The sequence below is a fragment of the Bos mutus genome, chromosome 7 (genome assembly GCF_027580195.1).
Source record: "Bos mutus isolate GX-2022 chromosome 7, NWIPB_WYAK_1.1, whole genome shotgun sequence".
NCBI lineage: Eukaryota > Metazoa > Chordata > Mammalia > Artiodactyla > Bovidae > Bos > Bos mutus.
The window spans coordinates 59,684,122-59,711,696 of record NC_091623.1 but is presented as its reverse complement, the minus strand read 5'-3'; the positions used below and the strand labels follow the sequence as shown (position 1 = coordinate 59,711,696).

The 27,575-nt window shown below is 52.1% G+C and overlaps 1 protein-coding gene across 3 annotated transcripts; it reads left to right on the top strand.

Annotated features, from left to right (window-relative positions):
• The first annotated feature begins 5,203 nt into the window (after positions 1 to 5,203).
• On the top strand, positions 5,204 to 27,568 carry ANKRD24 (ankyrin repeat domain 24). 3 transcript variants are annotated; one of them, XM_070373908.1, is made up of 20 exons: positions 5,210 to 5,337; positions 6,530 to 6,660; positions 6,738 to 6,826; positions 8,030 to 8,094; positions 8,629 to 8,686; positions 14,512 to 14,582; positions 15,005 to 15,111; positions 15,289 to 15,476; positions 15,962 to 15,990; positions 16,856 to 16,936; positions 17,070 to 17,177; positions 17,967 to 18,011; positions 18,100 to 18,198; positions 19,024 to 19,096; positions 19,344 to 19,462; positions 19,662 to 21,185; positions 23,608 to 23,775; positions 25,857 to 25,982; positions 26,195 to 26,260; positions 26,447 to 27,568. In XM_070373908.1, the coding sequence occupies exons 1-20, from the start codon at positions 5,299 to 5,301 to the stop codon at positions 26,522 to 26,524; spliced, it is 3,264 nt and encodes a 1,087-aa protein (XP_070230009.1). In that variant the 5' UTR covers positions 5,210 to 5,298; the 3' UTR covers positions 26,525 to 27,568. The 3 variants fall into 3 exon arrangements, with proteins under 3 accessions (XP_070230010.1, XP_070230009.1, XP_070230011.1); XM_070373909.1 differs by lacking the exon at positions 6,738 to 6,826 and having other exon boundaries at positions 5,204 to 5,337; positions 26,447 to 27,566; XM_070373910.1 differs by lacking the exons at positions 15,289 to 15,476; positions 15,962 to 15,990; positions 16,856 to 16,936; positions 17,070 to 17,177 and having other exon boundaries at positions 19,409 to 19,462; positions 26,447 to 27,562.
• Positions 27,569 to 27,575: the final 7 nt, after the last annotated feature.

Below are 27,575 nucleotides of genomic sequence, written 5' to 3'. Positions count from 1 at the left end.
TGCCTGGAAAATCCCATGGACGGAGGGGCCTGGTGGGCTGCAGTCCATGGGGTCGCTAGGAGTCGGACACAACTGAGCAACTTCACTTTTCACTTTCCTGCATTGGAGAAGGCAGTGGCAACCCACTCCGGTGTTCTTGCCTGGAGAATCCCATGGACGGGGGAGCCTGGTGGACTGCGGTCTATGGGGTCACAGAGTCGAACACGACTGAAGTGACTTAGCAGCAGGAGCCTCGATTTTTTGGATTCCCATGATCTCTTGCCCTTATTTCAGGTTTTAGAAAAATCCCACAAGAAAGAAGCTTGTGGATCTGTAAAAAAAACTTTTTAGAACATTCATAGACTCCCGGTGCCTCAATGCTTTTTGGAAAGTCTGTCTGTCCCTGTCCCTCACTTTTACTCCCAGAGTCTCTATTTCTTTTTTTTTTTTTTTCAACGTGAACAAACTAGTCTTTTGATATTGGATCCAAAAAGGCACTGGGGAATTGACTGAATTTTGTAGCTTGTAGTTTATTATTAGAATGCCCTGCAAAATACTCTTTTTGTTTGATTTTTTTTTATTGAATTTGTTACAAATACTGCTTCTGTTTTGATTTTTTGGCTCCGAGTCAGGTGGGGTCTTAGCTCCCTGACCAGGGATGGAACCTACATCCTCTGCATTGGAAGGCAAAGTCTTAACTACCAGACCACCAGGGAAGTCCTGAAAAATACTCTTGAAATGAAGAAATGTACATGTAGATATTTACTAGATATATGACCTTATTTTAAATCCGAGTCACTATTTAATTCATTCAACAAACATTTAATGAATACCTACTGTAGGCTGGAGACCAAGGCTGGCTTCACAGATGCTCCCACTCGGAAGAGCCCCGTATTTGGTTTCGTTTCTGCCTGTCTTGACATTCTTAGTCACTTTTCAGCTAGGGGCCCTGTGTTTTCACTTTGGATCGGGCACTCCTAAATCTGTACCTGGGACCTGCTGGGGAGATGCGGCAATGACTAAGGGACACAAAAATTCCTGCCTGTGCAGAGATGACATTCTGTGGAGAGATCAAGAGGAAGTGATATTTTCAGAAAGGTACATGGGATGACGTCAGGTGATAATAAAAACCATAAAGGAAAATTGGCCCCCACTGAGGGAATCAGAGTGACAAGGGGGTGACCGGAGAAGGGCTGTCTGAAGAGGTGTCTTCCAGTGCAAAAGACAGTGTAGGGATCAGCCTTGTAGGCGGTGGAGGAGAGAGGGCATCCCGGGTGGAGGGCACAGGAAGGGCAAAAGCGCGGAGGTGGGCAGAGCTGTCAGAGGACCGGAAAGGAGGCCACTGCAGCAGGAATCCATGGACCAGAGGGCAGGCCGGGGGAAGAGCTCAGAGAGTTGATGAGGAGGAGTGATTAGAGCCAAAGTGGGCACATTTTTCACGTAAAAGGCCGGATGGTAAATCTCTTTTTCGGCCACACCTTGCAGCTTGTGGGATCTTCGTTCCCAGTGTGTGCATGCTAAGTCACTTCAGTCGTGTCTGATGCTTTGCAGGTCCATGAACTGTAGCCTACTAGACTCCTCTGTCCATGGGATAACTTGGGAGTCCTAACCATTGGGCCATCAGGGAATTCCCAGAGGCTGTTTGAAAATTAACGAGCATAGCTTCATCCCAGTGTTGTTGTTCAGTTGCTCAGTGGTGTCCGACTCTTTGGACTGCAGCATGCCAGGCTTCCCTGTCCTTCACTATCTCCCAGAGTTTCTTAAACTTATGTCCATTGAGTCAGTGATGCCACCCAACCATCTCATCCTCTGCCATCCCCTTCTTCTGCCTTCAGTATTTCCCAGCATCAGGGGCTTTTCCAATGAGCCAGCTCTTTGCCTCAGGTGGCCAAAATACTGGAGCTCCAGCTTCAGCATCACTCCTTCCAGTGAATATTCAGGGTTGCTTTCCTTTAGGATTGACTTGTTTGTTCTCCTTGCCATCCAAACTTGTTCTATGGACTCTGAAATGTGATTTTCATATAATCTGGGGGGGGGGGCGGCCATACCTTGAGGCGTGTGGGATCTTAGTTTCCTGACCAGGGATCAAACCACCCCCTGCATTGGGAGAACAGAGTCTTAACCACTGGACTGCCAGGAAGTCCCCTCATATAATTTTCATGTGTTACAAAATATAACTCTTCTTTTGATTTATTTCCCCCCTAACCACTTATAAGTGTAAAAACCGTTCTCAGCTCTTGGCCTGGACAAAACCAGGTGGGAGTGGGGTAGGGTGGGAGACCTTAGTTGGTGGACCCCTTGCCATGGATCCTCCTGGGCTCCGTGAGCAGTTAGCATCTGATGACAAGTGAGGTCGCTGGAGGCTTATGTGCAGGAGAGAGAGATGCTTTGTTGCAGGTTTAGGCAGCCGGTAGGCCAGGGAGGGGAATAGAAGCAAGCAGGCCCGGGTGGAGGTGACCCCACGGTGGAGCTGTGATGGGACTCACCGTGAGTGAGAAGGGGTCCTTGGATGCAGTTTGGCTGCTGGGTTGGGTGTGGGGAGAGAGAGAGGAGTCAGGTGGGATGGTGGTACCCTTGGCACACTGTGAGGGGAGGGGCTTCTGATTGTGTCTGGCATCCAGAAGGACAGACCAAGGGCAGTTGGAAATCCGAGGCCTGAGCTGGGAGATCCATTTCAGTCTCCTCTCTGGACAAGCCTAAGAGTCACCCCCCTACCCAAGTGTAAGAGGAGAGAGGAGGCCTCAACACCCTCCCTCCAACTCCTCAACTGCTTATCAGCAAACTCTCCATTTACCTGTCCCCACCTCTCCCTCCACCTGCCCAAAGGTGTCTGAGAATAATCACGGACAACGGCAGTGATCCTGCCCCCAGGGACACGGGTGATGCCTCTGACATGGTTGTCACACAGTGGGCGGTGGGGAGGGGGGCTGCTCCTGGACCAAGGATGCTGTTCAACACCCTCACAGAGTCCAGGATGGCCCCACCCCAGGGAATGACCAGACGCCAAATGTCAGCAGTGCCTCCAGGTGGAGGAACCCGGCTTTATGCTATCCATTCCGTTATCTATTCCATTTAACAGTGGAAGAATTGAGGCCCAGAGAGGGAGAGTGGCTAGTCTCAGGTCACACAGCAGGTATACAATGGCCAAGCTGTCTTCAAAGCCCCAGTGCCTGTCAGCAGCCATTGCTCTTAAATTCAGGTTCCTGGGACTTCCCTGATGGTCCAGAGGTTAAGACTCTGCACTCCCAAGGCAGAGAGCATAGGTTCAATCCTTGGTGGAGGAATTAAGACCCCATATGCCTCGTGGTGCAGTCAAAAATTAAAATTAAGGTTAAAAATTCAGGCTCCTGAAAGCCTGTCTCTCCACACATCCCTTTCTCTCCCCTGTAATCCCAACCTCCCACCTTCTCCTGGCCATTTCTCAAATTTTCATTCACAACACAGTGGACCGTCCTACCTTTTGGAACTGTCTGTGGCTCTCCTTACATCCCACACGCCTTGTTTCCCCCTAAGCCCAGCTCCTATACAACATCTATCCCCCTCTGCCCCACCCTTCAGTATGCCCCCCACCAACGCTCCAGGTCCTGGACCAGGGCAGAGTTACCACACTGGTCCAGGAGTGCAATTTATTTCATGATTTCTCCCTAACATGATCTTGTTCCTGCTGTTCTCCAATGCTGTCCATTCTTCAAGTTTCAACTCAGATGTCCTCTCTTGCAGGATTTCCCTGACTTCCCAGATAGTTTCAAGAGTCCTCTCTGAGCTTCCAGCTCATCTGAGCTTCCCCTTTAACAGCCCTGATCACTTTGGTTCATAAATCCGTGGGTGTGTCTGTCTCCCCAGGGACCTCAGTGACAGCAAGGACAACTGTCTTTGCCACCGAGTCCCAACGTGCAGGGTTGTGCCAGGCACCCTCTAGGACGCCCGGACTGAATGAATGCAATCGGCCTATGAGTCATGCCCTCACTGAGCAAACATTCACCAACTGCCTCACTCCACCCTGGGATCCAAGGCCCTTTGCCAGGGAGGCCTCAGTGGGACTCTGCTTTCAAGGGGCTCCCAATATGAGAACAGAATGAGGGGAACACAGACCTTCCCATCTCCTTGGAGTTAGAGCTAAAGCAGGTGTCCTCGCTGTCTTTCAGTGGTTTAACTGAGCACCTACTATGTCCTGAGTCCCAGGATGCAGGGTTAGATATGCAGACAGTCCAACCACATCTCTCTGCGATGAATGAATCTGTGTTTGTAGCACACTTGCTTTGTGCCAGGCATTATGTGTTGCAGAGGTCCCCAACCTTTTTGGCACCAGGAGCCAGTTCTGGGGAAGACAGTATTTCCATGAGCCCAGGGTATGGGGGTGGGGATAGTCTCAGGATGATTTAAGTGCATTACATTTATTTTGCGGTTTATTTCTATTTTGTGGCAATCTCAGGATATTCCACCTTAACTTTTAGGGTTAGGGTTCAAGTTCCTCAGAATCTGATGCCCCTGCAGATCTGACAAGAGGCGGGGTTCGGGCAGTAAACATCAGTGAAGCGTCTCTTGTTTGGCCACTGCGCACCTCCTGCTATGCGGCCTAGTTCCTAACAGGCCACCAACGGATACTGGTCCATGGCTGGGGGGCTGGGGACCCCTGCTATATAGCATCTCATTTAGTCCTCCCAGTAACCCTCGGCAGTAGGTACTGTTTAATAGGAAACCCATTTCCTGGATGAGGAAAATGAAGTCCAAAGCAGGTAAGTATCTTGGCCCATCTTGTAGATGGTAAATGCGAGTGTGTGGAGGGTGGCGCTGGGGTGTGGGGGGATGGTGTCCTGGATTCAAATTCAGGTTTGTCAAGACTGCAGAACAGCCCCACTGGCGGATGAATGAATGAATGAGTGAGTGAATGAGTGACAGCCCGGATGGCCCAGCAGCAGTGAGACCAGGCCGAGAGTCACCTGAGACCCCCGCATCCCCCATTCCCCGGCCAGCTCAAAGGAGGCGGAGACGGATGCAGTCGGGTCCCTGGAGATGCTGGGACACTGGCCCCCTTTGCCTCAGCCTCCCGGTGGCGAGAAGGTCAGGTCTGGCCTCGGCGGTCCCCCTCCCCCAGAGCCCATCCCCGCTCCCTGGCGCTCCCCCCCACCCGTAGGGGAGGGGCCGGGAGGGGGGCGGCAGGCGGGGCGCGGGGGAGGGGCGGTGTCTGGTTTGGCTGGACCGCGCGGGCCGGGCGGCCGAGCTCCGGCTTCGCGGGCCCTTATCTCCGGCCCTTCTGGCCCCTCCGACCGGGTCACCTCCCGGAGCCCGGCCGCCCGGCCGCCCGGCGCCCTGGACGCCATGAAGCAGCTGTGTCTATGCGCCGCCGCCTCCTTCGCGGTAGGGCCGGGGGAGGGGGCGCGGGAGGGGGCTGGCGCGGGCCCTTCCTCCCCTCCCCGCCCCGCCCCGCCCCGGCCCCTGACCGCGCAGAGCCTAGACCCTCCACCCGCAGACCCGAGAGAGCGAAGCAGGGAGGGCAGCGGGAGGGGGGGAAACAGAGATGGGAGGATGGATGGCACATATGGGGAGACAATTTTGAGGGCAGATGGGGACACTTAGAGGAATTTAGAGGGCACTGACTCATTGGAAAAGACTCTGATGCTGGGAGGGATTGGGGGCAAAAGAAGAAGGGGACGACAGAGGATGAGATGGCTGGATGGCATCACTGACTCGATGGACGTGAGTCTGAGTGAACTCCGGGAGTTGGTGATGGACAGGGAGGCCTGGCGTGCTGCGATTCATGGGGTCGCAAAGAGTCGAACACGACTGAGCGACTGATCTGATCTGATCTGATCTAGGTGGACAGTTTTGGATGGGATCATCCAGGGGGACAATTTGGGTGATACTTTGACCTTTTTTTGGGGAAAAGATACTGACATTTGGAGAACAATTTTGGAGGACGTCTGAAAGATTTTGCGGGGAGGACATTTTGGGGACATTTGACGGGGTCATTGGAGGGATGAATTTGGGGAAGATATTTATAGATGCATTTAGGACATTTGCGGGACAATCTTGGCATCTCAGGGGCAGAAGAAGGGTAGCTGGCAGAGGACAGTGTGAGGGACATTTAAGGGACCTTTAGTGGTTCCTTTGGGAATACTTTGGAGGGCAGTTCAGGAAGACGTGGTGAGGTAATATTAGAAAGGCGGGTTTCACTAAGAGATGGCTAGGGACCTAGGTTTGGGGGACAGCTTCTTGGAAAGATGCTGGGAGCTGAGCTGGGGGTGGTTTATGGTACGGTTGCTGGCAGTGGTGGAGGACAGCTGGGGGGGAAGGTGCTGAGGACCCAGGCTGGAGGTATGCTGTCTCAGGCCCCCACCCAGGACCACTTCCCCCGGCAGCTGCGGCTCAGCCCCACTGACCTCGGCTCCTGCCCGCCCTGCGGCCCCTGCCCCATCCCGAAGCCGGCGGCAGCCAGAGGCAGGCGCCAGGCAAGTGCCCAGGACCAGCAGCGAGAGCCCAGAGCCCCTGCCAGGGGAGCGGGGAGGGACAGTGGCCACCAGTCCCACGTTCCTCTGGGTGTGCCCCACAGAGCCAGGACTGGGGCAAAAGTGATGAGCGGCTGCTGCAGGCGGTGGAGAACAACGATCCCACGCGGGTGGCCTCCCTCATCGCCCGCAAGGGGCTGGTGCCCACCAAGCTGGACCCCGAGGGCAAGTCCGCGTGAGTCTCCATGTCCTGGGGGTGTGAGGGCTGAGGGGTGGCCACCCTGCAGTTGACCCCTGACCTCTGGCCTCCAGATTCCACCTGGCAGCCATGAGGGGTGCAGCCAGCTGTCTTGAGGTGATGCTGGCACACGGCGCCAACGCCATGAGCACGGATGGGGCAGGTACTACCCGCCGGCCCTGGGGGAGGGAGGAGGAACTCTGACCAGGTGCCCAGCTTGAGGGTCCAGTCACACCCTGCTTCATGGCCTCAGTGTCCTGCTGAAAAGGGAGGTTCCCTTCAGTGCCCCTGGGGACAGGAGCATGTTAGGCTGCAGTACCCAAGGATGGAGACTGGTTGGCAATAGACCGACTGAGGCAACTTGTGGATCGGGGGAGCTGGGACTCAGGTAGTGGCTGAGTCAGAGGAAGCAGCAGAAACAGAGGAGTGTCTGAGCTTGAGGAGCGTCTGAGGGCATGAGAATAACTAGTATAGTTTTTTGGGGGGAGTATCTGAGGTTCATGGAGTAGCTGGGGTTTAGAGGTAGCAGGAGCTCGGGCAGTAATGAGGCATGGGGCATAGCCAGGTGCAGGAGCCAGAATGTATGGAGTACTGGGGATTTACAGAGTATCAAACATAGGGGCATAGCTGGCACTTTGATATAGTTGAGCTTATAGAATAGTTAGGGCTTCCCTGGTGGCTCAGCTGGTAATGAATCCACCTGCAATGCAAAAGACCCAGGTCAATTCCTGGGTCAGGAAGATCCCCTGGAGAAGGGATAGGCTACCCACTCCAGTATTCTTGGGTTTTCCTGGTGGCTCAGACGGTGAATAATCTGCCTGCAATGTGGGAGACCCAGGTTTGATCCCTGGGTTGGGAAGATCTCCTGGAGGAGGGCATGGCAACTCATTCCAGTATTCTTGCCTAGAGAATCCCCATGGACAGAGGAGCCTGGCGGGCTACAGTCCCTGGGGTCAAAAAGAGTTGGGCCCGACTGAGCAACTAAGCACAGCACGTAAAGTAGCTGGGGACCTGGGGAGCAGCTGGAGACCCGAGGAGTAGATGGAGACATTGGGGAGTAGCTGGGGACCTGAGGAGTAGCTGGGAACAGAGGGAGCAGCTGAGGACATGGAGAGTAGCTGAGGACCGTAGTGCTTGAGGAATGGAAAGATGTGAAGTGTAGCTAGGATGAGATTGTCTGAGACTCAGACCAGCTGGGGCTTGGAGAGTCTCTGCCCCCGGGAGTAGCAGGGTTTTGAGAATACCTGGGTTTGGAGACTAGCTAGACAGAGTCATCACAATTATTGACACAGGTTTGGGGGGCAGCAGAAGCTCCCTGAGTATCTGAAGCTCTAGTACATTCTAGAATATTCATTTTCCCTTTTAGGTTACAACGCCCTCCACCTGGCCGCTAAGTACGGGCACCCACAGTGCTTGAAGCAACTACTGCAGGTCATTTCCTTTCCTGTCTCCAACACTTCCCAACTCCCCGATATTCCCCTGCCCTGACTATTCCTGATGAGTTCCAGCAATTCACAGAAGCCCCAGATACACCCCGAATCCTAGGTATTCCTTGGCCCCTTTTATTCCTGAGTCCTAGCTACTCCCTGGACAATGAGACTCTCCAAGTGTCCAGCTATGTCCCACATCCAAGAAATACTCTGAATATCAGATGACTCCCGAGCCCCACCTTCTCCCTAAACTCTGGATACTCTCTTAGCCATAGCCACTTTCAGGGCTCCCACCTACTCCCCAAACCCCCAGCCGCCCTTGGGCTCCCAGCTAATCCCTCTTTCTCACCAATTTTCATTAAGAGTCAAGATGGGGGCCCATGAGGAGTGGGTTCCACAGAGCACGGGGGTGGGTGGGAGGGGGGAAGGGCCAAGGAGCCTGAAATACAGCAAAGCCCAAGGAAGAGCAGTTCCTAGAGAAATTAGACAACAAACAAGGATGGCTCCAACTCCAATGACCCATCCCTCCCCCCAGGCATCCTGCGCAGTGGATACAGTGGACAGCAGCGGGTGGACCGCCCTGCATCATGCAGGTGGGTACAGCCCAGCCTCACCCTGGCCACCATGGCCCCCAGAGGCTGAGCTTGGGGATTATTCTACCTGGGGTTCTGGGGATGTGCCTGGGACATATTCCACCTTCTTCCTCACAGAGCCCCTTGCTCTGCATTATCATTTCTTTTTTTTTTTGGCTGTACTGTATCTTCATTGCATCATTCTTCATTGTGGCGCACAGGCTTCTCTAGTTGTGGTTCACAGGCTCAGTAGTTGCAGTGCTCAGGCTTCGTTGCTCCACAGCATGTAGGGTCTTAGTTCCCCTACCAGGGATCGAACACAAGCTGCTTGCATTGGAAGGCAAATTCTTAGCCACTGGAGCACCATTGGACGGACAAAGGAATTGAGTCCTGTAAACAAGGAAGTGGGGAGGATCCAGGTCGCCTGACCCCAAAGCACAGCCTACTGTATGCCCGGCCTGGGTGAGGACGATTGGAGGGTTATTGCTTCAAGGAACTCCTAGGGAACCTCAGGAAGGCTGAAGGTCTTCATAATCATCAACTCCAAAGTTTTCCAAGGGAGGGGAAGAGACCCAAACCCCTTGAGCCAGAGCCCAGCCCAGTGTCTAAACACCAGGCCCATGACATTTGGAAATGTCTTTCACTTGATGACTCTCAAGTGAAAACATGATATACATTTGCTTTGGAGTTTTATTTAGTTGAAACATTCCCTGCAGTTAAAGTACGCTGCCACCTAGTGGTAGCAAAGCCTTTGCTTACTTTATGGAAGCTTCTTGGTTTTTTTCATTCAATAAATATTTGTCAAGTGTCTGCTGTGTGCCAGGTTCTGTTCTAAACAATGATTACGGCAGCAAAACAAAATCCCATAAGCCCTTGGGCACACAGCAGATAATAACGTCAGTTCAGTTCAGTCGCTCAGTCGTGTCCGACTCTTTGTGACCCCATGAATCGCAGCACGCCAGGCCTCCCTGTCCATCACCAACTCCCGGAGTTCACCCAGACCCATGTCCATCGAGTCGATGATGCCATCCAGCCATCTCATCCTCTGTCGTCCCCTTCTCTTCCTGCCCCCAATCCTTCCCAGCATCAGAGTCTTTTCCAATGAGTCAACTCTTCGCATGAGGTGGCCAAAGTACTGGAGTTTCAGCTTTAGCATCAGTCCTTCCAAAGAAATCCCAGGGCTGATCTCCTTCAGAATGGACTGGTTGGATCTCCTTGCAGTCCAAGGGACTCTCAAGAGTCTTCTCCAACACCACAGTTCAAAAGCATCAATTCTTCAGCGCTCAGCCTTCTTCACAGTCCAACTCTCACATCCATACATGACCACTGGAAAAACCATAGCCTTGACTAGATGGACCTTTGTTGGCAAAGTAATGTCTCTGCTTTTGAATATGCTATCTAGGTTGGTCATAACTTTCCTTCCGAAGAGTAAGCATCTTTTAATCTCATGGCTGCAGTCACTATCCGCAGTGATTTTGGAGCCCCCAAAAATAAAGTCTTACACTGTTTCTCCATCTATTTCCCATGAAGTGATGGGACCGGATGCCATGATCTTCATTTTCTGAATGTTGAGCTTTAAGTCAGCTTTTTCACTCTCCACTTTCACTTTCATCAAGAGGCTTTTTAGTTCCTCTTCACTTTCTGCCATAAGGGTGGTGTCATCTGCATATCTGAGGTTATTGTTATTTCTCCTGGCAATCTTGATTCCAGCTTGTGTTTCTTCCAGTCCAGCGTTTCTCATGATGTACTCTGCATAGAAGTTAAATAAGCAGGGTGACAATATACAGCCTTGACACACTGCTTTTCTATTTGGAACCAGTCTGTTGTTCCATGTCCAGTTCTAACTGTTGCTTCCTGACCTGCATACAAATTTCTCAAGAGGCAGATCAGGTGTTCTGGTATTCCCATCTCTTTCAGAATTTTCCACAGTTGATTGTGATCCACACAGTCAAAGGCTTTGGCATAGTCAATAAAGCAGAAATAGATGTTTTTCTGGAACTCTTTTGCTTTTTCCATGATCCAGTGGATGTTCGCAATTTAATCTCTGGTTCCTCTGCCTTTTCTAAAACCAGCTTGAACATCAGGAAGTTCACAGTTCACATATTGCTGAAGCCTGGCTTGGAGAATTTTGAGCATTACTTTACCAGCGTGTGAGATGAGTGCAATTGTAGTTTGAGCATTCTTTGGCATTGCCTTTCTTTGGGATTGGAATGAAAACGGACCTTTTCCAGTCCTGTGGCCACTGCTGAGTTTTCCAAATTTGCTGGCATATTGAGTGCAGCACTTTCACAGCATCATCTTTCAGGATTTGAAAGAGCTCAACTGGAATTCCATCACCTCCACTAGCTTTGTTCGTAGTGATGCTTTCTAAGGCCCACTTGACTTCACATTCCAGGATGTCTAGCTCTAGGTCAGTGATCACACCATCGTGATTATCTGGGTTGTGAAGATCTTTTTTGTACAGTTCTTCTGTGTATTCTTGCCATCTCTTCTTAATATCTTCTGCTTCTGTTAGATCCATACCATTTCTGTCCTTTATCGAGCCCATCTTTGCATGAAATGTTCCTTTGGTATCTCTAATTTTCTTGAAGAGATCTCTAGTCTTTCCCATTCTGTTGTTTTCCTCTACTTCTTTGCATTGATTGCTGAAGGCTTTCTTATCTCTTCTTGCTATTCTTTGGAATTCTGCATTCAGATGCTTATATCTTTCCTTTTCTCCTTTGCTTTTCGCTTCTCTTCTTTTCATAGCTATTTGTAAGGCCTCCCCAGGCAGCCATTTTGCTTTTTTGCATTTCTTTTCCGTGGGGATGGTCTTGATCCCTGTCTCCTGTACAGTGTCACAAACCTCATTCCATAGTTCATCAGGCACTCTATCTATCAAATCTAGTCCCTTAAATCTATTTCTCACTTCCACTATATAATCATAAGGGATTTGATTTAGGTCATACCTGAATGGTCTAGTGGTTTTCCCTACTTTCTTCAATTTAAGTCTGAATTTGGCAATAAGGAGTTCATGATCTGGGCCACAGTCAGCTCCTGGTCTTGTTTTTGCTGACTGTATAGAGCTTCTCCATCTTTGGCTGCAAAGAATATAATCAATCTGATTTCGATGTTGACCATCTGGTCATGTCCATGTGTAGAGTCTTCTCTTGTGTTGTTGGAAGAGGGTGTTTGTTATGACCAGTGCATTTTCTTGGCAAAACTCTATTAGTCTTTGCCCTGCTTCATTCCGTATTCCGAGGCCAAATTTGCCTGTTAACTCCAGGTGTTTCTTGACTTCCTACTTTTGCATTCCAGTCCCCTATAATGAAAAGGACATCTTTTTTGGGTGTTAGTTCTAAAAGGTCTTGTAGGTCTTCATAGAACTGTTCAAATTCAGGTTCTTCAGCGTTACTGGTTGGGGCATAGACTTGGATTACTGTGATATTGAATGGTTTGCCTCGGAAACTGTCACGCGAGTGTATGTTCCTCGGTTCTTTGTCTCGTCACAACAAAGATTTGGAGCAACGGACATTAAAGCCCTCGGCGCATCACAGCTCTCAGGTCTTGGACAAACCGTGTTACAGCTCTTAGGCAAATCAGTGTTACAGCTCCATTTTATTTATAAGATAGCAGGAGAATCCAAGACTCGAAGAGAAGAAAGTGGAGGAGTGCGTGGGGAGGGAGAAAGAGAGAGAGAGAAAGAGAGAGAGAGAGAGAGAGAGAGAGCACGTACATGGGAGAGAGAGTCCAAGAGAAAGCGCTTTGGCTCCTCCTTTTATATGTTTTTTCCTCCACCTGGGCCTGCCCTATGCAAATTGGGCTTAGCCAGGAGTGCTGTTTGTTCTGTTTGTTCTGCCTTAAGTCTTCACTCTGGTCCTCGGACCTTCCTTGTCTTTTAGCCACCGTCATTTTGGACTCCTTTTCCTTATTCTACCTACCTAATAGAAACGAACAGAGATCATTCTGTTGTTTTTGAGATTGCATCCAAGTACTGCATTTCGGACTCTTTTGTTGACCATGATGGCTACTCCATTTCTTCTGAGGGATTCCTGCCCGCAGTAGTAGATATAATGGTCATCTGAGTTAAATTCACCCATTCCAGTCCATTTTAGCTCGCTGATTCCTAGAATGTCGACATTCACTCTTGCCATCTCTTGTTTGACCACTTCCAATTTGCCTTGATTCATGGACCTGACATTCCAGGTTCCTATGCAATATTGCTCTTTACAGCATTGGACCTTGCTTCTATCTCCAGTCACATCCACAGCTGGGTATTCTTTTTGCGTTGGCTCCATCCCTTCATTCTTTCTGGAGTTATTTCTCTACTGATCTCCAGTAGCATATTGGGCACCTACCGACCTGGGAGTTCCTCTTTCAGTATCCTATCATTTTGCCTTTTCATACTGTTCATGGGGTTCTCAAGGCAAGAATACTGAAGTGGTTTGCTATTCCCTTCTCCAGTGGACCACATTCTGTCAGCTGTCTCCACCATGACCCGCCCATCTTGGGTTGCCCCACGGGCATGGCTTAAAGTTTATATATTTTTTTGTAGCTTTTTTTTTTTTCTTATTTTATCTTTATGGCCATGGTGAGGCATATGGGAGCTTAGTTCCCTGACCAGGGATTGAACTTGGGCACCCTGCAGTGCAAACATGGGGTTTTCACCACTGAACCACCAGGGAAGTCCTAAAGTTTGATGATTTCCAGCAGCACTTCCTTGCACAAAGCCTTCCCTTCCCTCTCTGGGGCTCTGGACATACACAGCCTGTCCTACTTCTTTGACGACCAAGTCCTCCCAAGCTCCTCCCTGCCTCAGGGTCCGCATCCATGCAGTGACCTCTGCCCTTCCCCTTTCACCATCAGAACTCAGATCAAACCCCAATAAGCCTGCTAAACCTCAGCAGAGGTCTGATCTCTCTAGTAAACAGTAACACTCTTTGGGGAATTCCCTGGCAGTCCAGTGGTTAGGGTTCCAAGCTTCCACTACAGGGGTTGTGAGTTTGATCCCTGGTCAGGGAATTAAGGTCCCACATGCCACGTGGAGTGGCCAAAAAAAAAAAAAAAAAAATTAACACTCTTTGTATGATGGTTTGGTATATAGTCAGTATACAGTTAATGCTGCTTGGACAAAAAAGGGATAAATACTTGAAAATCAGTGAAAAATTCCACCCTAAGAGGAAGCCACAGGCTTCCCTGGTGGCTCAGCGGTAAAGAATCCACTTGCACTGCAGGAGACCGAAAAGGCACAGGTTCAGTCCCTGGGTCAGGAAGATCCCCTGGAGGAGGGCATGGCAACCCACTCCAGTATTCTTGCCTGGAGAACCTTATGGACAGAGGAGCCTGGTGGGGTACAGTCCATAGGGTTGCAAAGAGTCGGATACGACTAAAGCAACTGAGCACGCACGCATGCAAGAGAGACCCACAGTGGAAAGATGAGGAAAGAGCTTTGGATTGGGAGTTAGAAGACCCAGGTCATTCTGGCTGTCTCTAACCCCCTGAGTGACCCTGGAGCTGGTTGGGGCTCAGTTTCCTCATCTGTTAAATTTAAGTCTTATCTTTGTTACTGATCTTCTGGGGGAGGTGAGAGTTTCTTATGAAATAAAGGGTAAGAATGACACCCAGGGACATACCTGGTGGTCCAGTGGTTAAGAATCTGCCTCCCAATGCAGGGGACACAGGTTAAATCCCTGGTCCAGAAAGATTCCACATGCCGAGTGGCAGCTAAGTCCATGCACCATAGCTGCTGCCTGTGCTCAGCCATGAAGACCCAGCACAGCAAAAAAAAAAAAATCACCCTCAAGCAGAAGGCCCCCAGAAAATATCAAAGCCTCGCCCTACCTACCCACCCTTCTCTCTTTTTCCAGCCGCTGGCGGCTGCATCTCCTGCTCAGAAATGCTCTGCTCCTTCAAGGCCCATCTGAATCCCCGAGATCGGGTGAGTCCATGGATTCTTTTGTTGTTTTTCTTCAGTTGCTCAGTCGTGTCTGACTCTTTGCAACCCCGTGGACTGCAGCCCACCAGGGTTCCCTGTCCTTCACCATCTCCCGGAACTTGCTCAAACTCATGTTCATTAAGTGGGTGATGCCATCCAACCATCTCATCCTCTGCCACCCCCTATTCCTCCTGCCCTCAATCTTTCCCAGCATCAGGGTGTTTTCCAATGAATCGGCTCTTCGCATCAGGTGGCCAAAGTACTGGAATCTTTGGGGAAAGTGCATTTGAGGCATCCCAGGCACCCTTTGAAAAGTGTGAAGATTTGGAGTGAACTTAGGGGGCCCATCACAGGCTTCCCAACCTCCCAGAGTCAGTCTCTCATGTCTTGTCCTTGTCTCATCCTCTCCCCACCCCCTCCCTCAGCTGGGTACAACACCCCTCATCATCGCAGCTCAGATGTGTCACACGGATCTGTGCCGCCTCCTCCTGCAGCAAGGGGCTGCTGCAAATGACCAGGACCTTCAAGGCAGGTGAGCTTCTCCCCTCCCAGCCAGTTCACTGTGTGCTGTGTGACCTTGGGCAAGTCTCTTAACCTCTCTGGGTGTGAGATCTAGTGTGTCTTCCTCTCTCAACCCAGCCTGGGTGTTGAGGAGGGTGTGGAGGTTTGAACGTATCCTCGCCCCCTCAGCAGCCTCCTCTTCTGGTAGGACGGCCCTGATGCTGGCCTGTGAGGGAGCCAGCCCCGAAACAGTGGAGGTGCTGCTGCAGGGCGGGGCCCAGCCGGGCATCACAGATGCGCTGGGCCAGGATGCTGCTCACTACGGCACCCTGGCAGGGGACAAGCTCATCTTGCACCTCCTACAGGAGGCAGCCCAGCGCCCCTCACCACCCAGCGGTATGCAAACCCCACCTCGTAACAGTTTCAAACACCCCCTTCCCTCCACTAGGTAGTCTCTCGCCACCCCTTTCTCTCCCTTCCTCCTGTGGATAGTTTCAAGGTATCCCTGTTCATATTATAGGAGGTTTCGTTGCACCCCTCACACTGCTCGGGGTAGTTTCAAGGCGCCCCAGAGCTTTTAGAGTAGTCTAGGGGTCAACTCTGTGTTCCTGGGGCATCTTGGAGCTTTGCTTTCCCTAAGAATTGGCCCTCCCAGTCGCCCTATTCTGGAGATGCTACTGTTCTCTCTTTTTGAGAGTTGCAAGGCCCCTCCTATGAGCATTCTGTCAAAATGGTTAGTTCCTACCTTAAAAGTCCTGATTCTGGGGGGGACTGGGAGATCCCTCAAGTTCCCTGGGCTAACAAATACCCTTCCTAGGGCTAGGAAGGGAGCCCCTAACGCAGTGCCTGACCCTGCTTCCCTCTCTCCCCTGCTCTCGCAGAGGATGATTCGGGCGAGGCATCATCTCAGGTACGGATCCCTGAGCAGTGAGTGAGTCCCACCCCCCACCCCCACACCCCCATGCACACACTGCCTTTCCCCTTGACCCAAGCTCCCTGAGAAGAGAAGGAAGAGATGGACCCTTGACTTGGGGTTAATACTTCGAAGGACCTCTTTGGAAGAGTGCTACCTTTAGGGTGGACTTTCCGGGTGGCGCTAGTGGTAAAGAACCTGTCTGCCAATGCAGGAGATGTAAGAGGAGTGGGTTCAATCCCTGGGTTGGGAAGATTCCCCTGGAGGACGGCTTGGCAACCCACTCCAGTATTCTTGCCTGGAGAAATCCCATGGACAGAGGAGCCTGGCAGGCTGCAGTCCATAGGGTTGCAAAGAATCGGACACGACTGAAGTGACTTAGAACACACCTTTAGGGTGCGCTGCCACCAAGTGGCAGCAACATCCATAACATAAGCACCAGGACTCTGAGAATACTGGGGGCATGGGGCCAAATCATAGGGCTGGGGTGGGATGGTAGAGGGAACGAGATTGATAAGGGCTGGTGTGGTCAGGGAAGGAGGCAAGTCTGGCCTCTTTCTCAATCCTACAGGTTTTCAGCTCCACAGGGAAAGGATTGTAAACAGTAGGGTCTCACTGGGGAAAGTACCAGGGCACAAAAAGGGACAGAGGGTAAAGCATAAGATCTGGAACTCTCAGGGGACGTAGTCTTATCCCTTTTTATACTGGGATAAGTGAGGGCCAGAGAGAGGCAGGGATTCACTCAAGATCACCCAGGAAGTGAGGGCAGAGTTGGGGCTGGTGACAGACAATGGGCTGTGTTGGTTTATTTGGGTGGGAGGCTGGCATGTCGCCCATATCCCCCATCTACCCCTACCCCCAGAATTCCATGTCCAGCCATGACAAGCAAGGGGCCCCCAAGAAGCGGAAGGCACCTCAACCCCCCATCAATATCCCAATGCCGGTGAGAGATGCCCTGGCCGTGGGGAAGAGTTGGGAGGCTTGCCTCTAGGTAGCACGGGGAGAAAGTTCTGGCTCAGGTATGGGAGGACGCAGTCCTTGGGCCTCCTGTAAAGGTGGTGGGGTGGGGGGCACAGGATGACCAAGATGCCTACGAGGAGATCGTGCGGCTGCGACAGGAGAGGGGCCGTCTGCTACAGAAGATCCGGGGCCTAGAGCAGCACCAGGAACGAAGAAAGCAGGAGGTGGGGGGTAGCAGAGACATGGGCTGGGGCTAAGCCTGGGGTGGGTGCCATTCTATGGGGATACTCCCCTCCCTGCCTTCCCCCTCCTCCCTCTCTCCCCACCCACTCACTCTGCTCCAGCCACACAGGCCTCCTGGCTCTTCCTCCAACACACCAGGCCTGGTCCTGCCCCAGGGCCTTTGTACAAACTGTGCCCTCTGCCGGGAACACCTTCTGCCAGCTGTCCGTATGACTCCTTCTCGCCCCTCCTATAGGTCTTTGCTCAAATGCACCTCCCCTACCCAACTTATTTAAAATTGTAACATCCCCATTCACTTTTCAGTCCCCTTTGTTTTTATTCAAAGCACTGCTATTAGATATACTATATATTTCATTCATATTCACTCATTTGCCTGTGAACCCACAAGGGCAGGCTTGGTTGATGGTGCCTCACTCACCATAACTGCCTAATAAGTATTTATTGGATGAATGAATATTTGAGTGAGTGAGTGAATGAATAAATAAATGAGACAGGAGTTCCGAGGTGGTCCAGTGGTTAAGGCTCTGTGCCACTGCAGGGAGCATGGATTTGATCCCTGGTTGGGGAACTAAGATCCCAAATGCCACACTACACAACCAAAAATAATGATAATAAATGAATGCATGCATGAATGAATGAGTTAGTGGCTCCAAAGGGGTTCTGGCACAAAATAGGCCATCTGTGGTGGGGATGGACGGCCACTGAGCAGGAGTTGGGCTGGGGAGGCCCCCCAGCCCAGATCTAAGCCCAGTCCCCACTTCTTCTGTCAGCTGCCAGAGGCAGAGGCCAGCTCCCTCCACAGCCTGGAGAGACAGGTAGGGTGGAAGGTGGGAGGAAGTGGACCCCCAGCTGCCTGGTGTTTTCTCCTGGAGGGCCACTGAGAGCACCACTCCCTCCCTGCAGGTCCAAGAGCTACAGCAGCTGCTGGCCGAGAAGCAGGAGGAGAAGGAGAGCTTGGGCCGGGAGGTGGAGAGTTTGCAGAGCAGGCTGTCCCTTCTGGAGGTGGGCCCAATGGGGAGGAAGGCAGGGGTGGGGCCACCAGGAGGTGGGGTATTTCTTCTGCTGCAGCTGCATGATAACCACACTAATACAGATAGTCTCACACACGTACAAACACAGAACAGACAAATGTACAAACATAATCACGTATAGATAACAAACACACGTACACATAATGAACACTTTCGGAAACCTGCAAATCACCCATACTCATGTACACGCAGAGACGGACAACAACATTTATGTATATGTGGTCTTACACATGCAACAGGCAAACACACAACAAACACATCTGTGGATATGTCATCTCACCCACACAACAAATACTTGGGCACACACAACAGATACTTCGCATTCAATCACATACCTAGGCAACACATTCACAAATTCATGTATTCACACAAGTATTTCTCAAAATAAAGCAAACAGATACAGGTACACAATCATACACACATATACACAAATACAAAACAGACACACACCACAGACTACAAGTGCAAAATCACACACACTCACAGGAACTCACACAGAAGAGGCTGGGGCCGCTGTGCACGCCCCACAGGGGCACACACGTGTGCACATGCATGCTCACTGCAGACCTACAAACCCTGAGCCACTGTTGCAGGGACTTGCACCCAGGCAGACACATGTGGCCCCACACAGAATCCCAGACACACCCTTTCAAGGATGCACTGCCATCCCTCCCTTGGCCCCACATACCAGGCAGCATATACAACCCTCGCTATTGGGTTATGATCACACACTCACAGGGGAGACATGGGGGCTGGAGGGAGGGCAGGACCTCAAGCTGAATCCTGCGCCCCCCAGAACGAGCGGGAGAACACCAGCTATGATGTGGCCACCCTGCAGGATGAGGAGGGTGAGCTACCTGAATTCCCAGGTGAGACCCCACCTGCCTTCCCCCTGCCCACCCCCACCCCCCACCATGTCTGGAGCCCCAGGAGTCACAGCTGTAACCCACAGGCATGGAGAGAGGTTGAAGTTGGGAGGGAGCCTAGCCAACACTCACAGTTTATGCCATTCCTAGAAGCATGCCTGCCCTGGGGGCCCTGACCCACAGCTCCAGACCCCCAACTCCCATTCCTTGTGGCTGGAACTCTGGGGCCTGAATCTGTGTCCCCTGCCAGGGGCTGAGGTGCTGCTCTCCAAGCAGCTAAGCCCGTCGGCCCAGGAGCTCTTGGCTTCGCTGCAGGAGCAGGTGGCCATGCTTACCAGACAGAACCAGGAGCTGATGGAGAAAGTCCAGGTGGGGAAACCAGGAGCTGATGGAGGTTTCCGGGGGGGAAGGGTGGGGGCAAGTCTGAGGAGCCAAGGGGCTGTTTCCCAGGGGTTTGGGTGGGCACGTGGCTAGGTCTGTGGACAGGGAAAGTGGTGTGGCTGCCCTGTGCCCCCCCACGCCCACCACGGCTACTTCCACTCTTGCTCGGTTCCCCTGTCCCCACCAGATCCTGGAGCACTTCGAGAAGGACGAGATGGAGGCAGACGGTCCGGCCGAGGTCATTCCTCTGGAGCTCTATGACGCTCTCCAGGCTGAGTTTGACCAGCTCCGCAGGCAGCACGCCAAAGCCCTGCAGGCGCTGGAGCAGCAGGAAGCCCGGGAGGCCCTCGCAGAAGAGGAGGCAGCCTCTAGGGAGGGCAAAGGTCTGGGAACCAAGACCTCCAGAAATGGGCCAGTGGAAATAGAGCTTAACGGCACTGCAGCTCCGGAAACCAGAGTGAATGGAGTCGAGACCACAGACGAGGAGGCTGCAGGAGTAGAAACCACGGAAGCCTTGTCACAGAGCTTGGAAGTGGTGTCCACGATGGCCGAGGCCACAGTAACAAAGCCCACAGACACGGAGGCCTCAGAAACAGAGGGCGTGGGAGCCCAGCCCTTGGAAACAAAGGCCACGGGAGCTGAGGTTACAGAAATGAAAACTCTAGAAAGAGGAGGAAACCCAGAACCAAAGGCCACAAGAGCAGAGACCACCAGTATGAAAACAGAAGAGCCAGAGATGAAGCCCAATGGCGTAAGTGCAGTGGAAGAAGAGCTCACAGGCACAGAAGCCATGGGAGTGGAGCTCATGATTCCGAGGGCCCTCACAGGCCCCATCTTGCACCCGGGTGCTGCGGAGGCCTCAGAAAAGCTGCAGACAGAGCTAGAGACCAGGATCCGCAGCTTGGAGGAGGCGCTCAGGCAGCGGGAGCGGGAGGCGGCGGCTGAGCTGGAGGCGGCCCATGGCAAGTGCGAGGCCGCGGAGGCCGAGGCTGGCCGCCTGCGGGAGCGGGTGCGGGAGGCTGAGGGCGGCCGGGCTAGCGGGGTCAGAGATGGGGACACAGGCCAGCTGCGGGCCGCCCTGGAACAAGCCCGCGAGGACCTCCGGGACCGGGACTGCCGTCTCCGGGAGCTGGAGGCGGCCTCGGCCCGGCTGCATGAGGCCCGGGCCGGCCGGCTGCTGGCCGAGGAGGAAGCCCGGGGCCTGCGAGCAGAGCTGGCCCGGCGGGAGGAGGCGCGGCTAGAGCTGAGCCGGGAGCTGGAGGCGCTGCGGGAGCAGCTGGTCGCGGCCACAGCCACAGGGGAGCAGCAGCGGGCCGCGGCCGCTGAGCTGGGCCAGGCGAGGGACGCGGCCGAGGCCCGGGCCGCGGAGCTGTCCGCGGCCTGCGAGGAGGCCCGACGGGGCCTGGCAGAGATGCGGGAGGCCTCCGAGGCGCTCCGTCAGTCGGCCGTGCCGGCCTCCGAGCACCACCGGCTGCAGGAAGAGGCCCTGGAGCTGCGGGGCCGGGCGGCCTGCCTGGAGCAGGAGGTGGTGGCCACCGGCAAGGAGGCCGCCCGGCTGCGCGCAGAGCTGGAGCGCGAGCGGGTGGGCAGCATGGCCCGCCTGGAGCATGAGCGCATCGTGGGCGCCCTGCAGGCCGACGTGGCCCTGTTGCAAGGGCAGCTGGAGGAGCTGGGGCGACGCCACGAGAAGACCAGCGCCGAGGTCTTCCAGGTGAGCGTGGGGGAATCCCCACTGGGCACACTGGGCAGCTGCTTGGTGGTCTGTTTGGATCCCACAGCCAGGCGAGGTTTCGACCCCACTGGTTTCAGTCTAGCAGAAACTTGACCGTGCTGGTAGGCCTTTAACCCTGCAGCCATTCTGACCTCCCCGGTGTTTGAACAGGTGTTTTCTGTTTTTAAAACATTTTGTCTATTTGACCCCCCATTTGTTTTCCGATGGTTAGCAGGTTTTGAGATCTGTTTGTTAAACCTCTGCATATCCCAAGATCGGGAAGATATTTTTAAACATTCATCTTTTGAAGTATCCTTGATTTACAATGCTGTGTTGGTTTCCGCTGTGCAGCCAAGTGGCTCAGTTGTGCGTGTGTGTATTCTTTTTCGTATTCTTTTCCATTATGGTTTCTCACAGGCTATTGAATATAGTTCCCTGTGCTATAGGATAGGACCTTGTTGTTTATGGTGAAGTTTCATTTTGTTTGTTTTGGGTTTTATTTGTTTGTTTTTCTGCACCCTGGGGCATGTGGGATCTTGGTTCTCTGGCCAGGGATTGAACCCAGGTCCCCCTGTGTGGAAGCTTGGACTCTTAAACCACTAGACTGCCAGGGAAGTCCCAGTGAAAATGTTTTTATGTGCCTTCTTCAGCATCTCTTTATTTTAATTTCCCAACCACGTTTATACTGTGTTTCTAACTGTGGGTGTGGTGTGAGGTAGGAATTAATATTCACCCATCTTTTGGTAAGCAGTGAACTGGGCTTTTTACTCTGATATTTTTTCCTGTATTCATTTTCTCTGTTGGTCAAACTGACCCTGTTTTGTTTTGTTTAGCCAGCTGTTTTGAGATTGTCATTTTATCTTAGATCATTTTTGATGCTTCAACCCCCAAATAGGAGGATGTTTTGTATAAGGAGTGTTGATCCAATTATTTTGAACCCAGTAGATTTTTATGCTGATTTTCTTTCAAACCAAGGGACTATCTTTCGGGCCCTGAAGGTGTATCTTTTGACTCCGTCTCTTTCCTTAAACATACACAGATGCAAACCAAACCAAATTAAAGAAAACAGCAATTTTTTTTTAAACAAATGTGGGAATAAAAAGCCATACTTATTGTCATCAGGAAGGCATTTTTCTCTCCATATGTCTGCTTACTCATCTGTGTAAGTGAAGTGAAGTGAAGTCGCTCAGTCGTGCCCGACTCTTTGCGACCCCATGGACAGTAGCCTGCACCAAGCTCCTCTGTCCATGGGATTTTCAAGGCAAGAGTACTGGAGTGGGTTGCCATTGCCTTCTCCAATCTGTGTAATGGAGCTGCTGAGAATTCTTAGTCCTCACATGAAAATTAAATGGTTTAATTTCTGTAAAATACTTAGGACAGTGATGGTACAAATGATAAATAATTGCAGCCAGGATTATTTTTTTCCAATAATATACTCTTTTTTTTTTTTTTTTTTGGCTGTGCCACTTGCCGGGATCTTAGTTCCCCAATGAGGGCTCAAACCCAGGCCCCCTGCTTTGGAAGCACAGAGTCCTAACCACTGGACTGCCAGGGAATTTCCAAGTACATGCTGTTTTAAACCAGTAAAGTTTGATCTATTTCTTAGAATTCATGATCCAACTTTAAGTATGCCCATCTTCATACTTATTTTCCAGATTTTACCTTCTCTCTTGACTACTTATTTTGGGGGTAAAATGATTTGAACTTAGTTTTTCTGTTTTGTTTTTTAATTGTTAATGTGTAGCCAGTCTGTACTAAGTGAAACATCTAATTATTATCTATTTTTCCTGGAGTTTTATTTCTATAAAGCCCAGTGATCCACCCAGGCTCAATTTTTGCAAATCTAACACTGTTCCAACCTTGATATTTTTGTAAAAAATGCAGTCACAATTTTTGGACATTTGTTGACTTTTCATCCAGATTCTTCTGTTTTTCCTTCATTTTTGTAAGAAATCTACGCACTTTCACACCTTCCCACTGGCAGAGAACAGAATGTTAGTTATGATGTAATAAAAATAATAACAATAACATTCATTATATAATTTTAATAATAATAGTGACAACAACGTCACAAACTCAAGCACAACACTTACTCTGTACCACCCGCTGTTCTAAGTGTCTTCCATGTATTTGCTCGTTTTATCCTCACAACCACCCTGTGACATGGGGATTTTTATTATCCTCCTTTTATATATGAGCAGGTTGAGGCACAGAGAGCTCGTGTCACTTGTCTAAGGACTCACAGCTTGGCAGAGTCAGAATGTTTCTAGTGCCTACAGGAATCCAGGGCCCCTGAACCAAATTCCTTGACATCAAATGGCCTTGAATGTCCCAAGATTGCAATGGAAGGGTAGGATCATTTTGGTCCAGGCTTCTTTGGGGTCCAAATGTCCTCACAGTCACATGGGGGCTTGGGCTGCAGGTGCAGCGGGAGGCACTGTTCATGAAGAGTGAGCGACATGCGGCTGAAGCCCAGTTGGCCACGGCTGAGCAGCAGCTGCGGGGGCTGCGAACTGAGGCCGAGCGGGCACGCCAGGCCCAGAGCCGTGCCCAGGAGGCCCTGGAGAAGGCCAAGGAGAAGGACAAGAAGGTGGGTTCCCTTTCCTTGTGCTCCACCGGGAGGTCCCCCACTCAACAGACATTGGAAGGAATCTAAGAATGTCCCAGCTGAATGGGTCTTGGGAATTTTCCAGATGAGCAAACAGGCTCCCAGAGGTGAACTGAGTGGCTCAGAGTCACACAGCACGTTCTGAGACAGTGGACGAGACCCCCAGGTGCTTTTGCACACAGAGTCACCCGGCTACAACTTGCTGTGTGTCCCTGGGCAAGTCACTTGACCTCTCTGAGCCCCAGTTTCTACCTTTGTAAACTGAAGATAAAGTTGTGATAAGGATTATGGTTTATTTATAGCAGGGTCCTTCCCTCTCAGCACTAGTGACATTTAGGGATAGGCCATTCTTCTTTTTGAAAAATATTTATTTGGCTGCACCAGGTCTTAGTTGCTGCACACAAGATCTTCGATTTTCATTACTGCATGTGGGATTTGGTTGCAGAATGTGGGCTCTAATTCCCTGACCTGGGATCGAAACCAGGCCCCCAGCATTGGGAACTCGGAGACTTACCTGCTGGACCACCAAGGAAGTCCCAGGGGCTAGGTCATTCTCTGTGGGGGACCATTCTGGGCATTGTAGGGTATGGAGCAGCATCCCGGGTCCCTGCCCACCTGATACAAGGAGAGCCCCCAGTCCTGACAAACAGATGCCTCCAGATATCGCCTGGCATCCCCTGGAAATAGGATCATCCCTGATTGAGAACCTCTGATCCACGGAAATAACAACAAAGCCCAGCATGCATTGAGTGCCTGCTGTTTGCCATCACAGCTTAAAATTATTCTCTGTTCAGAGTCACAGCAACCTACAAAGTTGAGAACGATGGTTCTCCTTACCTTACAGATGAGGAAACTGAGATTTCGAGTGGTTAGGTCATATTCCCAAGATCTCCCACTAGGCAAGGGGAGAGAAAGACCCAAACCCTGGCCCAAGTAACCCAGCCCCACCAGGATGGGCTGCTTTTGTCCCCCTTGTTCTGTCTGTCTCCACTTTCACCTTCTGGAGACTCCCAAGATCTGTACACTTTTTCTGCAGAGGGCCAGATGGTCACTGATTTTGGCCCGGCCTTGCCACAATACTCAGCTCTGCCACTGAAGAAGGGCCGTAGACTTGACAGCGAATGGGTGTGGGCACATATAAATAAAAATTTACATATGACCATGGAGTTGTGAATTTGGTATAATTTTCATGTATCAGAAAATATCATTCTTCTTTTGATTTCCTCCCCCTGCCCTGATGATTTTTTTAAAATATTTATTTATTGGGCTTCCCTGGTGGCTCAGACAGTAAAGAATCTGCCTACAATGTAGGAGACCTGGGCTTGATCCCTGGGTCAGGAAGATCATCTGGAGGAGGCAATGGCAACCCACTCCAGTTTTCTTGCCTGGAGAATTCCATGGACAGAAGAGCCTGTTAGGCTACAGTCCATGGGGTCACATGACTGAGCGACTGAGCACGTTTATTTATTTGGCTGTGCCTGGTCTTAGGTGTGTCACCAGGGATCATTGATCTTGCAGTGTGCAGCTTCGGTTGTGGCATGTCGCAGCATGTCAGATCTAGTTCCCCAACCAGAGATGGAACCCCGGCCCCCTGCACTGGGAGCACAGATTCTTAGCCTCTAGACCACCTTCTCGGAGAAGGCAATGGCACCCCACTCCAGTACTCTTGCCTGGAAAATCCCATGGATGGAGGAGCCTGGTAGGCTGTGGTCCATGGAGTCGCTAAGAGAGCGACTTCACTTGCAGTTTTCACTTTCACGCATTGGAGAAGGAAATGGCAACCCACTCCAGTGTTCTTGCCTGGAGAATCTCAGGGGCAGGGGAGTCTAGTGGGCTGATGTCTATGGGATCGCACAGAGTCGGACACGACTGAAGGGACTTAGCAGCAGCAGCAGACCACCTTCTGACGATTTAACATGTGGAAACCATTCTTAGCTAATGGGCTGGACTAAGCCTGCAGGGAGGCTTCTGTGAAGTCCGAGGCTCTTCCTGCTGCCCAGGAGAGGTCCCCAAGTCCCCACCCCAGGCTCAGGTGCCAGCTGACTCTCCCGCCCTCACTCCAGATCACGGAGCTCTCCAAGGAGGTCTTCAGTCTTAAGGAGGCACTGAAGGACCAGCCGGGGGCCCCAGACTCCTTGGAGGTGGAAGCCCTCCGTGGCCAGGTGAAGGCTCTGCGGGAGCAGCTAGAGGTGAGCCTCGCCTGCCCGTTGGGCACAAGGTCCCTGGAGGGTGACGGGCAGGCAGGCAGTGCACATGGAGGAAAATAGTTCAGTATTTTAGCAAGCAGCACTTCCATGCTGTTGCGTGCCATCAAAACAGGGACTCAGGGTGCAAAGGGGGCTTTTTGGCATAGCCTGGAGGGGGTCCTGCTTCTCTGAGCTCCCCTCCCCTACACTCACAGGAGGCTGCCAGGGAGCACAGTGCAGTGGTGGCCTTGTACAGGAGCCACCTCCTCTACGCCATTCAGGTGAGTCTCCCTGGCTTTGGGGGCACCACTGCTGCCCTCTGGGCCTTAGTTTCCCTATCTGTACAAGGGGAGGCTGGTGGAGGGAAGAGGAGCAAGGGGCAGGGAGGGAGGGGGATGAAGAAACTGGGTGGGGGGGTGGGAGAGAGTGCCCAGGCTCCCTCCGCTTCCACCCTCCCCACTCCTCAGGGTCAGATGGATGAAGACGTGCAGCGAATTCTGAGTCAGATTCTGCAGATGCAAAGGCTCCAGGCCCAGGGCCGCTGAGAGCAGAGTACTGCCCTCTGCCCCCCAGGCCTCTCACGGGGGCTTCGGGACTCATGCGTTGACCTTCCGCACTTGGAGACCAGCCTGGGCCCCTTCCACACTTCCCTCACTGCCTCCACCAGCCCCACTGGTCCCTGCGTGCACTGGGCAGTCTAGACCCCCGCCTTGACCACAACCCCTCCTGGGACCGGGGAATTTGAGTCCTCTCCCCCACATCCGGTCCCAAACGCTACACCAGGAATAAAAGCTCATGGAGCAGAGCAGAGAATGAAAGTGTCGTGTGGCCTGATTGCTGGGCCCCACTGCAAGTAGGGGAGGGAGTGGCCCAGAGCAGGGATTAGGGATTAGGGTGAGGAGAGTGAGGCAGGACTCAGTCCCCAAGATGGACACTGTGCTGTGCTGTGCTAAGTAGCTGCAGTTGTGGCCAGCATTGGAAGCTCAGAACCCTAAACACTGGCCCACCAGGGAAGTCCCCTAGTTACTGCAGTATTTTGAAAAGTCAGAATGGGTGCCCCAGAGTTCATGGTGAACAAAATATCCAAGTGTTAAGTGAAGACAGAATCAGATCGTACACCTTACTTCACTGTTCTCACATGAAACCCGTTCCTGGTGGGACGGTCCCCAGAGGGTCCCACCCTCGCCTCCCTGCTCCTGGGCTAACCTTCTGAAATCCCCTGGGGGTTCTTGGCTCTTTCCAGCTCAAGCAGGGAGGTGGCCCTGTGTCCAGCCTGTCCCCGGGGTTCCACGGCACCCAGCAGTCATTTTGCCTCTCCCCGGGCATCCCAGGTCCTCGGAGAATGTCCTCAGTGGGGGATGTCCGCCCAAAAACCTGGGTGTCTGCCTCTCTGTGGCCTGGAGCATGGAGTGCAGCTGGCGGGGGGAGGGGTCCCCATCTCAGTGGTTGATGAGTGATCCAACATCACCCGGGTCTGTCAGTCTGTCTTGCTTAGTGCCCCCCCGCATCCCGCCTCTCTGTTGTCTCTCTCGCTGTCATTACCACCCTCCCCGGGGGCTCCCCCTCCTTGCTGAAGCCGGAAGGAAGGCTCTGCTG

Excerpts from the sequence above, each read along its gene's own strand:
- ANKRD24 (XM_070373908.1), top strand. The coding sequence starts at position 5,299 with ATGAAGCAGCTGTGTCTATGCGCCGCCGCCTCCTTCGCG. Across the intron at positions 15,991-16,855 it reads CGGGCGAGGCATCATCTCAG|AATTCCATGTCCAGCCATGA; the intron begins GTACGGATCCCT and ends CCCTACCCCCAG. Across the intron at positions 25,983-26,194 it reads CTCTGCGGGAGCAGCTAGAG|GAGGCTGCCAGGGAGCACAG; the intron begins GTGAGCCTCGCC and ends CTACACTCACAG.